At 40.6% G+C, this 16,976-nt stretch overlaps 1 protein-coding gene across 3 annotated transcripts in view; it reads right to left on the reverse strand.

Moving 5' to 3' along the window:
• Window positions 1-16,976, reverse strand: part of ppp1r16b (protein phosphatase 1, regulatory subunit 16B) — a 209,306-nt gene that overhangs the window by 104,870 nt on the left and 87,460 nt on the right. For all 3 annotated transcript variants that reach the window (XM_062038229.1, XM_062038230.1, XM_062038228.1), the window contains exon 2: window positions 12,222-12,585. In XM_062038229.1, the coding sequence (XP_061894213.1) occupies window positions 12,222-12,489 (268 nt within the window). In that variant the 5' untranslated portion in view covers window positions 12,490-12,585. The remainder of the gene's footprint in view (window positions 1-12,221; window positions 12,586-16,976) is intronic.

Consider the following 16,976-nt stretch of genomic DNA (forward strand, 5'->3'; position numbering starts at 1 on the left):
CCAGCAGACATTTCTGATGGCGATCAAAGATGAACATGGTCTTGCCACACTGCAAAAACTGACATCTAAGTTCGATTAAATATCTCAAATAAGGGTGACATTTGCTTATTTTCTGTCTGATAAGATAATTCTTCTCACTAAGCAGATTTTACGTTAGAGTGTTTTACTTGTTTTAAGTGTTTTGGTCCTAAATGATCTCAGTAAGTAAGATATTACAGCTTGTTGCTGAGATTTGATGACCTATATTGAGTAAAACATGCTTGAAACTAGAATATCAACTGTTGCAAAGCTGTGTCATCAACACTCACAAGTATAAAACTACTTTTTTAAAGTAATCATTTTTTATTTCAAGCATGAAAAAAAAAAATCATGAATTTGACACAAACGTGTCTCATAATTAAAACAGATGACAGCCAAATGGACTTTGCTGTTTTATTTTCAATGAAACAATAGAAAATACGTACTCATATAGTAGTACAGTTGGCACAGTACAGTAAACGGACAGTTAATATTCAAACATTTAACATGTGACATTTCTAACAATTTTGAACAGAAATAGTTCATGCACATTCAGATGAATTCTTCAAAATTACAACTAAAACACTTTTGGCCGGGGGCCGGGCTGTGTATATGCGCACTAATTGACTGAAAGCGCACGCACTTGGCGCGATGATGTCATGTTGTCGATGAAAAAATACATTTTTAGACCATGTGATTTGCCTGAGCGGCTAGGAGACCCCGAGAGTAACAAGCGGTTGCCTTGTTGCCTTTCCATTAAGAACAATAAACTCGTTTTTAGTATAAGTTTGCTGATTTCAAGAAATGTAATGCCGAGGGCATATCATTATGTCAAGATAATGGCACTAGCATGGACTTAATTTAATGAATATATACTTAATTAATTTAATTTTTCTAATTAATTAGTTAATTAATTATTCTTATTTTTTTTAAATTTTTTATTACTTAATACTTAATTTAAGAATATTTTTCAACATATTGAGCAAAAGGGTCTCTTTTTTTTCTATCAAGAAAAGTGCAGTTGTTATTAGTGAGAATATACTTATTTTAAGGTATTTTTGGGTTCATTGAGGTTAGCTAATTTTACTTGTTTTGGAAAGTCTTGACAAGCCACATTTTCTTGTTCTATTGGCAGATAATTTTGCTTAGTTCAAGTAAAATACCCCTATTTTTAGTATTTTTTTTCCTTGTTTTTGAACACTGACTTTTTGCAGTGCATGGCTTTGGACTTGGCCTTTCTATCATTCTTTGTCCATTCTCTTACCTGAAGGAAGCAACATTTTCCCCACGCTACGGAATAGACCGAAGGTTAGACATGACCTGTGCACGTTAGTCGCCTCAAAAAAAAAAATGGTGCCGCTGAAGGAAATGATAGTTCATGTGTTGTTAACTTTGACAGCCCTAATACCAATTGTTCATCATGTCCCAGGGTACAAAACATCAACAGATGTCAAAGTGTTCACATTCTTTTAATTGGTGCTGCTTGAGTGGTATTGTGGTGCTGCCATGTGCTGTGCTTCACTCCAGTAAGACTGAAGCTCCCGTGAGAGCTCATTTGCACACAAATAAGTTCCAGAAGGAACAGAATCTACACTTGCAGCCTGAAACGTACTTGACGCACTCCTCCTGTGTGCTCTTTGCGCTAATCACATGGTAGGAGGAAAAAGGAATGCGGTTAACTAAAGTCTAAAAAGGGACTATGAATTGTAGGTTGAGGCTTCTCCAACATCTTGTAATTGTCAGTGGTGATGTGGAACTCATTTGCATCTCGTCTTGGTGCACACAAAGCAGTAAATCCCATTATTGTAACACAGCATTCAAATTCTGATGTCCACAATGTGTTACATTATTTAAAGTCAGCCTGAGTCTTGACAAGTATGTGACTGCAGGCCAGTGGTTTTATATGAGAAGACATTTTGAAGCCATCATTGGTGTTGGAGGGCAGAGGTTCAGGATGGTGACAGCCTCAGGCTTAGTGCTTACATCCTTTCCAAGTTTAGGCCTTGTCTACACTAAGTTGTTTAACCCCTTAAACGAATAATTATTTAGCCTAAGCCCCGTTTCAGCCACACTAAACCAGCGTTTTTTACACGGGTAAGGGCGCCGTGTATTTCTTGAATCTCCGGCTCTTAACTTACTGAGAGTCCTCAGGAAGTACAACCTGGACTCCAACCTGCTGCTGACCTTCTACCGCTCATCCATTGAGAGCCTGCTGACATACTGCATCACAGTATGGTACGGCAGCTGCACCGTTGCAGACGAGGAGAGGCTTCAGAGAGTGGTAAAGGCATTACAGCGGATCATCGGCTGCCCTCTCTCCTCACTGACAGACATTTACACCTCCCGCTGCCTCAGCAGAGCTACCAACATTATCAAGGACAGCTCTCACCCTGGCTTTGACCTGTTTGACCTGCTGCCGTCAGGAAGGCGCTCCAGGGTCATCAGGTCTAAGACAAACAGGCTCAAGAACATTTTTTTCCCGAAAGCCATAACCACGGTGAACTCTCATAGGCACTGATTTTATAGTTTAGCACCTCTCTGTGTGCAATTTTTACTTTTCACCCACAGTCTGAATGCTTCCGTATATATGTATATAGTATAATATTTAAACAATGCATTCAGAACATTCGTTCTCAAGACTGGACTGTGCACCTTACCTCATTTTGCACTATTTGTTTTCTTTCCTTCCTATGTTTTGTATATTTATAGACTGTCACACTGATACTGGAGTTGCTTTTAATCGCATTGTACCTGTGTATAGTGACAATAAAAGGCATTCTATTATATTCTATTTGTATGGACTCATTGGTCGTTTACAATCTGAGTTTGGAGAGGAAGTGACGCCAGAAAGACAGCGCCCCACGCAGGAAGTGACGTCAGAAAGAACACGCCACAGCCAGCTTCATAATAAAGCGGTTCCGTAACTCGGAGCTAACCACTGGAAATATGGAGGCGAGTCATCCATACATGCCCGTGTTTCTCCTTCTTCTACATGTACAGATACTTGTGGAAATCACACATGAATACCTTAAGAGAAAGCGATTGCAGCTATTTGGGATACAACACTTCTCAGACGGCAAGAGAACTTTCCAATGTGAAGGTCAGCTGTGATTCTACTTAGCGAAAAACTTTGTCCATTTGTCGAAGGAGAGACAACGAGAATGCGGGCTCCTGTGGATGTGATAAAAAAGGTAGCGTGTGTTTTGTATTACCTGGTCGTCGAGGGAAGACTACGGAAAACGGTGAATGCTTTTGGAATGGCAAAGCAGACTGTATCAGTTATTGTCCGCCATGTATGTCGCGGACTCAACGTCTATGTCCAGAGTATATAAAGTCACCAAAAAGGAATGGAAAATGAAGGTGAAGGCAAAAGAGTGCGGAGTGTCCTGACCAGATATCTAGATCCCTAGTTTGATTGATGTAAAATGTTCTTTATTACATTGTTTACGTGTCTAATAAAATTGTATTAATTTATGATGTCTCAGGTGTGATTCACTACAATAGGGCCCCACAGCACACTGGATTCCAGTTATTTGAAATACCACAACACTGGATATTGTTCAGATAAGTTAAATTGAAGAACTTGCACACAAAGCAACACTGGAGGTGACTATAATGTGCGCATTTTCCGCGCGTGCGTACTAAGTCGCGTTGCGCCGGCGGACGGAGGGGAAGGGGGTCTTAAACGGTGGCATTGTTGTGTGTGGACACGGATCAGGTTAGGTTGGATTTACCCTGGATAACCTTAAACGGGGCCAAAAGTGACAAGTATGTGACTGCAGGCCAGTGGTTTTATATGAGAAGACATTTTAAAACCTTCATTGGTGTTTGAGGGCAGAGGTTCAGGATGGTAACAGCCTCAGGCTTAGTGCTTACATCCTTTCCAAGTTTAGTCTACAATCAGTCAATTTGCAGACGTACTTTAAAAAATAATAATAATAACGCCTGCAAAACAATGATCCGTCTTGATATATATCACACAGTGTGTGCTGAATGATGACACTTGCATTTTCTCCTGTGGGCGTTCTGATCATCAGCATACACTATATTCTGTATATTCATGAGACGGACACACTAAACCAGACCTGGGCAAATTAAGACCCGGGGGCCACATGCTGGCCTGCCGGACATTCCCAAATAATTATTTTAGATCTTTAAGATGGAAACTGTAGCTGCCATTATGATGTGCAGTGATGTTTTCTACGGACTGTAAGTCTTGAACTATATAAAGTATTTCAACGGTTGGAATCTGTGCTTTTGTATGGTATACTAGTACTATGGTAATCTAATTAGTTACTATGGTCATCTAATGAGTTACTATGGTAATCTAATGAGTTACTATGGTAATATAATTAGTTACTTTGGTCATCTAATTAGTTACTATGGTCATCTAATGAGTTACTATGGTGATGTAATTAGTTACTATGGTCATCTAATTACCGTATTTTTTGGACTATAAGTCACAGTTTTTTTCATAGTTTGGCCGGGGGTGCGACTTATACTCAGGAGCGACTTATGTGTGAAATTATTAACACATTACCGTAAAATATCAAATAATATTATTTAGCTCATTCACGTAAGAGACTAGACGTATAAGATTTCATGGGATTTAGAGATTAGGAGTGACAGATTGTTTGGTAAACGTATAGCATGTTCTATATGTTATAGTTATTTGAATGACTCTTACCATAAAAGTTAACATACCAGGCACGTTCCCAGTTGGTTATTTATGCGTCATATAACGTACACTTATTCAGCCTGTTGTTCACTATTCTTTATTTATTTTAAATTGCCTTTCAAATGTCTACTCTTGGTGTTGGGTTTTATCAAATACATTTCCCCAAAAAATGTGACTTATACTCCAGTGCGACTTATATATGTTTTTTTCCTTCTTTATTATGCATTTTCGGCCGGTGCGACTTTTACTCCGGAGCGACTTATACTCCGAAAAATACGGTAGTTGAAAACCCATTGAGGAAAGTTTGGAAGTCTTTTTGCCCACGCTGCAGAACACCTAACCATCAACGGACTTTGAACCAATGTTCAGTAACAATACCAAAGGAAACAAAAAAGTCATGAAAACTGTATCATCCTAAAATACATTGAAGACCATTTCCATCAAAGACAAAAAAAATGAACAATCAATGAATGCAGTACTATAAAATCATTTATTATTTAGCAGGTTTGTGTAGGTGTCTTAAACATGATAAACACAGCATCAGCAGATTATACATATTTTCATGGATACATGTCCATCATTTGGACATTTGTGGGTGCATGCCATGGAAACCGGCAGCGGCCGGGACTGACTCGCTGGTAGGACAAGTTTTTAATGGTTTGTTTCTTTGATTTGGTCGTCTTCTCTATCGCACTAACTTTTCTGGTTCCGGTGGTTGGAGGGCAGGTTTGTGTCAATCCCTATTGGGGTGTATTAGTGCCCAAGGCATGGGGATTTTACACATCTGTGAAGGCGCCATTAATGCTGAAAGGTACATACAGGTTTTGGAGCAACAGATGTTGCCATCCATGCAACGTTATCATGGACACCCCTGCTTATTTCAGCAAGACAATGCCAAACCACGTGTTACAACAGCGTGGCTTCATAGTAAAAGAGTGCGGGTACTAGACTGGCCTGCCTGTAGTCCAGACCTGTCTCCCATTGAAAATGTGTGGCGCAATATGAAGCCTAAAATACCACTACAGAGACCCCCGGACTGTTGACCAACTTAAGCTGTACATCAAGCAAGAATGGGAAATAATTCCACTTCAAAAATGTGGCTCCTCAGTTCCCAAACGTTTACTGAGTGTTGTTAAAAGGAAAGGCCATGTAACACAGTGGTAAAAATGCCCCTGTGGCAACTTTTTTGCAATGTGTTGCTGCCATTAAATTCTAAGTTCATGATTATTTGCCAAAAAAAATGAAGTTTCTCAGTGTGAACATTAAATATCTTGTCTTTACAGTTTATTCAATTGAATATAAGTTGAAAAGGATTTGCAAATCATGTTATTCTGTTTTTATTTACCATTTACACAACGTGACAACTTCACTGCTTTTGGCTTTTGTATTTAACCACACTTCCTGTGAGCGCACACTATTTTGTGCTGTTATGTTTGCACTGACCTTGTTCGCCAAACGCAAAGTGAGTGTGGACTGTCAAGTGCACTGCAAACACTGAAATCTAAGTAAGATTAAATATCTCAAATAAGGGGGATATTTGCTTATTTTCTGTCTGATAAGATAATTCTTCTCACTAAGCAGATTTTATGTTAGAGTGTTTTACTTGTTTTAAGGGTTTTGGTCCTAAATGATCTCAGTAAGATATTACAGCTTGTTGCTGAGATTTGATGACCTATATTGAGTAAAACATGCTTGAAACTAGAATATAAACTGTTGCAAAGCTGTGTCATCAACACTCACAAGTATAAAACTGCTTTTTCAAAGTAATAATTTCTTATTTCAAGTATGAAAAAAAAAATCATGATGCCGAGTGCATATCATTATGTCAAGATAATGGCACTAGCATTTACTTGATTTAAGAATATTCTTCAACATATTGAGCAAAAAGGTCTCTTTTTTTTCTACCAAGAAAAGTGCAGTTGTTATTAGTGAGAATATACTTATTTTAAGGTATTTTTGGGTGGGTTCATTGAAGTTAGCTAATTTTACTTGTTTTGGAGATTCTTGACAAGCCGAATTTCCTTGTTCTATTGGCAGATAATTTGCTTAGTTCAAATAAAATACCCCTAATTTTTGTATTTTGTTTTCTTGTTTTTGAACACTGACTTTTTGCAGTGGGGTTGTGTTTCAAATGTTGTGTTATGTTGATGTATTCGCGCACATTCGGCAAACTGGCTCCTCGATGTTGATAGGCTTATTTTGTTCCAAAGGCTTAGACTAAAATTCGGTGCGGTGGCATTTGGTTTTGTGATCATTTTGTCTATGTTAGCTGCTCCATGCTAACTAGTTGCACTGCGTGATGCAAAAACGGTCCGTAAAACATCCTCTATGCAAAACCAGGTGAGAGGCATGATTTATAACTTTCACCCACTCAGAGGCGATGCAGCGCCTCTAAAAATAGTTTTTCTGCTTAAAATAACAATATAATGAATACTTGGTCACGAGTCAATTCAGGTCACAACATGTTAATTGAGTACTGTGGGCGGTTTTTGGATGTTTTTTTAAAGGGCTTTACGGGTGCAATAGAGTACTCCAATTAGGTGCATTGTTAGCCACCTCGTACTTGCCATATGTTACACATTAGAATGCATAAAAACAGAGAAAAATATGTGTTCTGGTCTTACATGAATGATAGGCAAAACTTTAAAAAAGTGCAGTTCCCCTTTAACTACCTGAGAGCAATGAGGTATCAATACAGTGAGTTTATTCATGTGCATACATTTGCATTTACAGGAGACTTTAAAGACAGCTTGCTTAAGCAAAACCTGCAGATTTGCTGTGTGGGCAACTTGGTCAAAGAGTTTATTTGAACTTCGAGTTGAAGTCCATTTATATGATACCTTATATCAAAGAGATAAGTTGACGCTTATCTCCTTTGAGTTGCTGCGAAAAGTTTGGTGTTTGTGCCGAAGCAAAATCAGTTATCTTCCGAACAGGATGACGTGCCATCCGTGAGAAATTTTAATTAAAAGACTGGCAGAGTTTCTGCTGGCTGTGACAACTCCATTATTCCCCCCGGTGATAAAATATTGGCCTAGCAGAACAAATTAAACTCATCAAGTGGCAACTCAAGTGGGCAGGATCAGTTGAGTGTTATTTCTACTGTATAGCAGTGAATTTTTATGTAGAATACAATATACGCTAGAGCAGGCCTGGGCAATTGTTTTCACTCGGGGGCCAAGTTTAGAGAATAAAATGTGTCTGGGGGCCAGTGTATCTATTTTTATGATCACTAATACAAAACCTCACAATAATGTCTGATTGAAAGCTAAAAACGCTATGACAGACCGCCTTAAACAGAATGGAATTTTTAAATTTTTTTACTGAATGAGACACCCAGAATGTACATGAAAATAAAGAATGTGTGATTTACATTATTAACTATGTAGGATAAAACACTGAATATTGACAACATATGAACGTCACACCCCCTCTCCATCCACATGTTTTACAATCAAGCGAAACACAACAACAATGCAACAAACAGTGAAATATGAACACGAAGGGTAACAAATAAACCTCACCTACGATCTGATATATCTGATATATCACTAAGCTTTAGAACTTTGTTGTAAAAATCTCCTTCCGCCGCTCTGGAAACACTCTGTGGAAACGCTCCCCACCCACACTGCTTGGTGCCTCGTCTGAGCTGCTGTGACTTAGATTACAATAGTAACTAATTAGATGACCATAGTAACTAATTCAATGACCATAGTAACTAATTAGATTACCTTAACTAATTAGATGACAATAGTAACTAGTATATCATGCAGATTCCAACCCTTGAAATACTTTGTAAAGTTGAAGACTTACGGTCATTAAAAAACATAATGGCAGCTACAAAGATCTAAAAAAACTATTTGGGAATGTCCGGCGGGCCAGATTGCAAAGATTAACTGCCCCCGGGTCTTACTTTTACCAGGTCTGATATAAAGTATAAAAAATAGGGCATGTTTTAAGTTGATTTGAAAGCATAATTACAGCATTTGGACTACCCGCACAAAAAGTGGCATGATCTTATGGTCAGGGATGATTTAGTTAGTCATTTTTTGCTGCACAGGTCAAAGGCGATGAAACAATTTCAGGCACTTTTTAAATGTTGTTATGCTCAGTCTCTGGCAGAGCAGGTATGTACAGTATGGGTCTCGTAAAATGGCGTTATGATGCATGCCTTCATTATAACCTGTTCTTCAAGCACACCTGTGAAGTGAAATTCAGGTGACTACCTCTTGAAGCTCATGGAGAGAATGCCAAGAGTGTGCAAAGCAGTAATCAGAGCAAAGGGTGGCAGTTTTGAAGAAACTAGAATATAAAACATGTTTTCAGTTATTTCACCTTTTTTGTAAAGTACATTTGATCATATTACGCCTGTACTGGCTCACCTGCACAGTCTTCCTCTGCACTTAAGATGCGACTTCTAGGTTTTACTACTTACGTATAAAATACTACACGGTCTGGCTCCATCCTATCTTGCTGATTGTATTGTACCATATGTCCCGGCCAGAAATCTGCGTTCTAAGAACTCCGGCTTATTAGTGATTCCCAGAGCCCCCCCAAAAAGTCTGCGGGCTTTAGAGCGTTTTCTATTGGGGCTCCAGTACTCTGGAATGCCCTACCGGTAACAGTTAGAGATGCTACCTCAGTAGAAGCATTTAAGTCCCATCTTAAAACTCATTTGTATACTCTAGCCTTTAAATAGACCCCCTGTTAGACCAGTTGATTTGCTCTCTCTCTTTTCTGCTCTGCCCCCGTCTACTGCGTGGAGAGGTAATCAGGTGACCGCGGATCAGCCGGATCAGGATGACGCGCTAGCTGTTCAAAGTCAGGACCCGTGGTGGTGACGTCTCTGCGCCGCGACGTGTCTACATGCAAGATGATCCCCTGCTGGCTCCACTAGGGACTGGACTCTCACATTATTATGTTAGATCCACTATGGACTGGACTCTCACACTATTATGTTAGATCCACTATGGACTGGACTCTCACATTATTATGTTAGATCCACTATGGACTGGACTCTCACACTATTATGTTAGATCCACTATGGACTGGACTCTCACACTATTACGTTAGATCCACTATGAACTGGACTCTCACACTATTACGTTAGATCCACTATGGACTGGAGTCTCACACTATTATGTTAGATCCACTATGGACTGGACTCTCACACTATTACGTTAGATCCACTATGGACTGGACTCTCACACTATCAACTAGATACACTATGGACTGGACTCTCACACTATTAACTAGATACACTATGGACTGGACTCTCACACTATTAACTAGATACACTATGGACTGGACTCTCACACTATTAACTAGATACACTGTGGACTGGACTCTCACATTATTACGTTAGATCCACTATGGACTGGACTCTCACATTATTACGTTAGATCCACTATGGACTGGACTCTCACACTATTATGTTAGATCCACTATGGACTGGACTCTCACATTATTACGTTAGATCCACTATGGACTGGACTCTCACACTATTATGTTAGATCCACTATGGACTGGACTCTCACATTATTACGTTAGATCCACTATGGACTGGACTCTCACACTATTAACTAGATCCACTCGGCATCCATTGCACCGGCCCCACATCTGCGGTCCCCTCCAAGGTTTTGCATTGTGCCCATTGGGTTGAGTTTTTTCTTGCCCTGATGTGGGATCTGAGCCGAGGGTGTCGTTGTGGCTTGTGCAGCCCTTTGAGACACTTGTGATTAAGTAAACAATGATAGATGATTGACTGACATCTTATTGACTCTCCTTGGTAACAACCCCCTACGCGTTTGTCAACGGGCCTTTGTTTTGATTAAATATTGTCTCCAGCTTCCTCCCACCTCCAAAGACATGCACCTGGGGATAGGTTGATTGGCAACACTCAATGGTCCCTAGTGTGTGAATGTGAGTGTGAATGTTGTCCGTCTATCTGTGATGAGGTGGCGACTTGTCCGGGGTGTACCCCGCCTTCCGCCCGAATGCAGCTAGGACAGGCTCCAGCACCCGCCGCGACCCCAAAAGGGACAAGCGGTAGAAAATCGATGGATAGATGGATGAAATTCCCTACTCTCATCTACAGTGGATGAGTGTGTTCCTCATCTCTCACTGAAAGTGTGTAGTATGCACTCCTGACCTGTTAAGACAGGGGTGGGCAATTAATTTTTACCGGGGGCCGCATGAGCTACCCGAGCACTGCTGGAGGGCCACATCGACAATATTTCAATTAAATTTTGCTCAATATTATTTTTGATATATACCGTAAGATAAATAATAATAATAATAATAATAATAGTAATACTTCAACATAGTGTGTGTAACAGCATTCCATGACTAATATATATAAATTAACATTAATAATAAATGACAGTAAAATAAGCACACGTATGACTGAGGAGTCATAGTGTAACTTTGTGTGGTGTTTGAGTTGTCCGACTTTTTGTGTGGCCTTAAACGCACCAGTGGTTTAGTGCTATGCGTGTTGGTGACAGATGACAAGTTGGTTTTGGCCTGGTTTGTACGGCAGAAAATGACTAGTTTTTCGAGATAGAATGGTTTTACTCATGTTTTTGGTGTGGTTATGTCCGAATATAAACAGTTTTGTTCAATAAAGTGATCGATATAATTCCTGTCCTCGAAGCATCTCGATAGACGTTACAATAATTGAACGGTGTTCAATTGAACGGTGTTGACGAACACCATTAGGGCCGTTTGTTGTCACTGTCACTCAAAGTTGCATTGCAAAATTACATAGAATAAATATGTTTATTTTGTTTAGAATTCAGATGGGATTTGATTTGGTGCGCGGCATATATACTTGCTGCGCGCAGCGGACGCTTGAGCAGTGCGCAATTGCGCAGGCACGCACCTTAGAGGGGACGTTGCTTTGCAGTTCATGTGTTGTTGAAAACACGCCATTCTTCATCAACTTTTCTCTTTTTGGCGTCTCGGGTGTAAACCGTGCATCACTTGTCGCTGCATGTGCACCTTCACTCGCAGGTTACACACGGACACACGCCCATAAATAATACTTTTCAAAATAAAAGCAGCACAGTTGTATTGCGCGCAGGACATAGATGTTTTTTCAACTTTATTTTGTAATTGCAGTTGTTCACATTCACTCACAATCACGCATACGTCCACACGGAAGTAATACAAATAACGATTTTCAAAACAAAAGCAGCACCGTTGTATTGCACACTCGACATGGATACTTTTTAAAATTTATTTTGTAATTTATAATTGGCCTCACGCGGGCCGGACAGGGACGCACAAAGGGCCGGATGCGGCCCGCGGGCCGCAGAATGCCCAGGTCTGTGTTAAGACCTGATAAATCCGAAAGAAAAAGATGATACAGTATTATGCTACCTAGACCTGGATAGTCCCACGCCTTAATGCTTCAGTCACACGCAAGATTCTCACAAGAATGAGGCAAAAATACAACCTTCCCAATCTTCCCTCAAAAACCAGGCTCTAGTCTTAAGAGAATATAATAAGTGACTAGGTTTACCTTCTTCTGGGTCATTCCGAGTCGTGGCTTCCAGAAGCGCCACGCTGGCGGCAAATGACACTCGCCTCTTGGACTGGTCACGCTGGAAACCGTTGGCATTTCGTCCCTTCTTGTCCGCCTTGCGCTTCTTGCTCTGCATCTCCTTCTCGTAGACGGCCCATCTCTTCAGCTGCTGGCTGCGCCGCTTCTGTGCCGCCCGCAGCCTCTCCAGACTGGGCACCTTGTCCAGCTGCTGCAGCTCCTGGATCAGCTCCGAGTGGTTGGCCATGGCGGGGGAACTTGCTTGATAGTGGTGTGCGTCTAACGAGGGTCGCACCTTCGCCAGTGCCCTCTTCCTCTATTCTTCCTCATTTCATCAGCATTTCTGAGAGAGCGGGACAAAAATGAAGGATTCACTTTCCTCATCAGGGATGTAAAGGCAAGCCATAATTGCGGTTCCATACGTTTCTTGGTTTCAAAGTCATAATTTTGGGTGTATTAAGAAATGCAAAACATTAAACTAATTGCAGAATAAAAAAATAATAAATAGGATATTTTTTTCTTATTTTGTCAACATTCTTCCGTTTGTTTGACATTGTCATTACTGCTACAACGGCACAGCAGTGGAGTGGAGCAGTGGAGATCGTAAGCAGTACCAAGTTCCTGGGGGTGCAGATAACTGACAATATGACCTGGTCCCTACACTCCGGAGCTCTTGTAAAAAGAGCTCAGCAGCGCGTGCACTTTATGCGTCGGATGAAAAGAGCACAGCTCCCTCCCCCCGTTCTCACCACATTCTACAGAGGCACTATAGAGAGCCTTCTGGACTGGAGCCTGCAGTGCCTCAGACTGGAAGTATCTGCAGAGAGTGGTGAGGACGGCGGAAAATATAATCAGGACTCCTCTTCCTCCTATCCAGGAAATCGCAAAAAGCCGCTCCCTGACCAGGACTCAGACAATTTGCAGACTCCTCCCACCCCTACCAATGACTGTTTTCACCGCTGGACTCTAGAAAGAGGTTCTGCAACCTCTGTAGCAGAACCTCCAGGTTCTGTAACAGCTTCTTCCCTCAGGCCGTAAGACTCTTGAACGCATCGTAATAATTCCCTCAATTCCCCCCAAAACAGATTACCTTGCTGGAATATAACGACAATATAACATACATCCATAAACATGGATGCATGTGCAAAAGTGCAATATATTTATCTGTACAGTCATCTATTTATTTATATCTGCACCTTATTGCTCTTTTATCCTGCACCACAACGAGCTAATGCCACGAAATTTCGTTTTTTATCTGTACTGTAAAGTTCAAATTTCAATGACTATAAAATAAAGTCTAAGTCTAAATCTAAGTGGTGGAAAAGTGTATTGCAACTGAGCAGTGTTGCAGCCCATACGGACCAAACAAATAATTTTGGGAGGCCCCCCAGGGGGACCAACAACGGCCCCAAGCCTCATGGTTAAGAAACACTGGTCTAATTAACATGCAATAGTGGTGCTTTGGACAAAATGTTGCATAGATTGTTTTACAGACCATTTTAAGGGGGCTGAAGTCCCCCTAAAATATTCTTAAGCCCCCCTAAATAATTTGGTGTGATTTTTTTCCCCCCAAAAAATGCAGAAAAAATCCTTATAAAAATGCAGGAATATGAGTTGAAATAAATAATAATATAACCTGTATATTATTCACTATGATCACAAAATCATTTGAAAACCCTTTGTCAACGCTTATTATCCAATCCAGTCCAGGTTTACACTGTCACCTCAGCAAGGTGGAGCCAGACCGTGGCAACGTTTAGTGCGTTCACAACACTGCAGGGTAGGATGTTCAATTCAGATTAGTTTTTGTCAAATGTTATCTTTTATGTCGTCGTTCACATTACAAAAAAATGTGTACAGACTCAAATAGGAATGCAAATGGATCCGAAAACAGACTTGGTTTCATGACGTCGCACATCCTGCAGTGTTTACAGAAGTAAACCCGGAAGTAGACACGCTTGAATTTGCGTATTTGTGGCAATTTCAAGGATTCTGTGCAATAAAAGTCAACATTTTGTGAACCGTGGAGAAGATTATGAGAGAAGATGTCTCCCACAGTTTTGCGGACATTTGCCTCCACGTCTGCTCTGAAGAGCGTGTTAGCGATCAGCGGTGGAACATTGATTGACGTGAGTTCCTAAAACAGTATTTGTGCTTGTTTCTGCTACTTTGTCAACTAATTTATTTTGTATCCGTCTATTTCGGTGAATAATGATGACACTCATCATTATTCACTTGTATTATTCATTTGTAATATACAACTCATAATAATAATGTCTATAATATTGCTGACCGGAAAAAAACGTCCATACCATATGATAAGCAAATCCCACTACTACAGCTCTGCAGTATAGGTGTGCTACTTAAACTTAATTAGTGTAGTTTATTTTTCCTTAGCGTTATTTTAGAGTCGTGTTTTGGGGGCTCTGATGAGTGAAGGCACTGACAGATTAATAGTCAAAAAGGTGGAGTTCTGTGGGTGTTTTTTATCTTCACTTTTATCGTTTTCACCATAAATGGCAGGTTATTGTCATAGTCCATATCACCCATCCCTACTGGCCAAGTGTGGCCTGTGGGCCTTGAATGTGACACCTGTGGTCTAAATGCCTTAAATTACCATTAAAATAATAACAGGAAACTAACAATTTTCCAACCATTTCTATGTCTTCAGTATTTGCTGTGTAATTCTAATACTGTAACAATAAGTTGTAAGCAAAACAAATCTTGCAAGTGCAACAATTGTGAACCAAAGAGGTTGTGCACAGACAATATACACTATATTGCCAAAAGTATTTGGCCACCCATCCAAATGATGAGAATCAGGTGTCCTAATCACTTGGCCCGGCCACAGGTGTATAAAATCAAGCACTTAGGCATGGAGACTGTTTCTACAAACATTTGTGAAAGAACGGGCCGTTCTTAGTGATTTCCAGCGTGGAACTGTCATAGGATGCCACCTGTGCAACAAATCCAGTCGTGAAATTTCCTCGCTCCTAAATATTCCAAAGTCAACTGTCGGCTTTGTTATAAGAAAATGGAAGAGTTTGGGAACAACAGCAACTCAGTCCCGACGTGGTAGGCCGTGTAAACTGACAGAGAGGGGTCAGTAGATGCTAAAGCGCAGAGTGCAAAGACTTTCTGCACAGTCAGTTGCTACAGAGCTCCAAACTTCATGTGACCTTCCAATTAGCCCACGTACAGTACGCAGAGAGCTTCATGGAATGGGTTTCCATGGCCAAGAATGCATCTAAGCCATACATCACCAAGTCCAATGCAAAGCGTGGGATGCAGTGGTGTAAAGCACGTCGCCACTGGACTCTAGAGCAGTGGAGACGCCTTCTCTGGACTGATGAATCACACTTTTCCATTTGGCAATTTGATGGACCAGTCTGGGTTTGGAGGTTGCCAGGAGAACGCTACATTTCGGACTGCATTATGCCCAGTGTGAAATTTGGTGGAGGAGGAATTATGGTGTGGGGTTGTTTTTCAGGAGTTGGGCATGGCCCCTTTGTTCCAGTGAAAGGAACTTTGATTGCTCCAGAAGACCAAAACATGTTGGACAATTCCATGGGATGGCACTTCAAGTGAGTAAAGGCAGGTGGCCAACTACGTTTGGCAATATAGTGTATCATTGGGTGGACATCCAGCCCATGTTTTCCAGGCAATAACGTTTATTTCCACCAGAACTTCCTCTGTTTTCAGGTCAACTGTGTAGTGCTGTACAAGTTTGTATACACTGCTATCATTTCCTGTTTGCAAGTTGCCTGCTAGCTTTACAATGCAACAACACTGTCCTTATGTGTTGGGGCCATCTCATGCCTACTAAAGATGACTGAAGCTTTCTTACACTTCCACTTTCAAACATTTACATGTATTCTCTGTTTGTTTTGTCATTCTAACACAGTGCCAAAAAGTTGTGAGCGAAAAGATCTTGCAAGAGCAAAAATGTTCAATGTCAACGAACCTCCTGGGGCCTAAGCCCCACTTCTTCAAACCTAGTGACACCCCTGTTACAGACCACCTTCAAGCCCCTTTCTGTCTCTTCAGGCGGCGGTCTTATTTACATGCTGAAGCCCTTATTTAGCGATCCCTTCGACTGCGTATCCACCCCGTCAGCCATGTTGTCATTTTTAGCGCTTCCATTTAGAGTCTAACAGATGTACTGCAGGTTAAAAAAATACACTATGTTTTATGAAGATTTTAGCATGTATGTCCATTGCATTGTTAACTGACTTTTGCAAACATTTATTTTTACGAGTTAGAATGCATTAAAAAAAAAAGAAAAACATACAGTCGTGGTCAAAAGTTTACATACACTTGTAAAGAACATAATGTCATGGCTGTCATGAGTTTCCAATAATTTCTACAACTCTTATTTTTTTGTGATAGAGTGATTGGAGCACATACTTGTTGGTCACAATAAACATTCATGAAGTTTGGTTCTTTTATGAATTTATTATGGGTCTACTGAAAATGTGACCAAATCTGCTGGTCCTAAAGTATACATACAGCAATGTTAATATTTGTCCTTAAGCATTTAGAGGTAATCCTCCTTTTTCATTGTCCCATTTACTCTCTGTAAACCACCAGTTCCATTGGCAGCAAAACAGGCACAGAGCATAATACTACCACCACCATGCTTGACGGTAGGTTTGGTGTTCCTGGGATTAAAGGCCTCACTTTTTCTCCCCCAAACATATTGCTGGGTATTGTGGCCAAACAGCTAAATTTTTG

This window comes from Entelurus aequoreus, linkage group LG26, assembly GCF_033978785.1.
Source record: "Entelurus aequoreus isolate RoL-2023_Sb linkage group LG26, RoL_Eaeq_v1.1, whole genome shotgun sequence".
In the NCBI taxonomy this organism is placed as follows: domain Eukaryota; kingdom Metazoa; phylum Chordata; class Actinopteri; order Syngnathiformes; family Syngnathidae; genus Entelurus; species Entelurus aequoreus.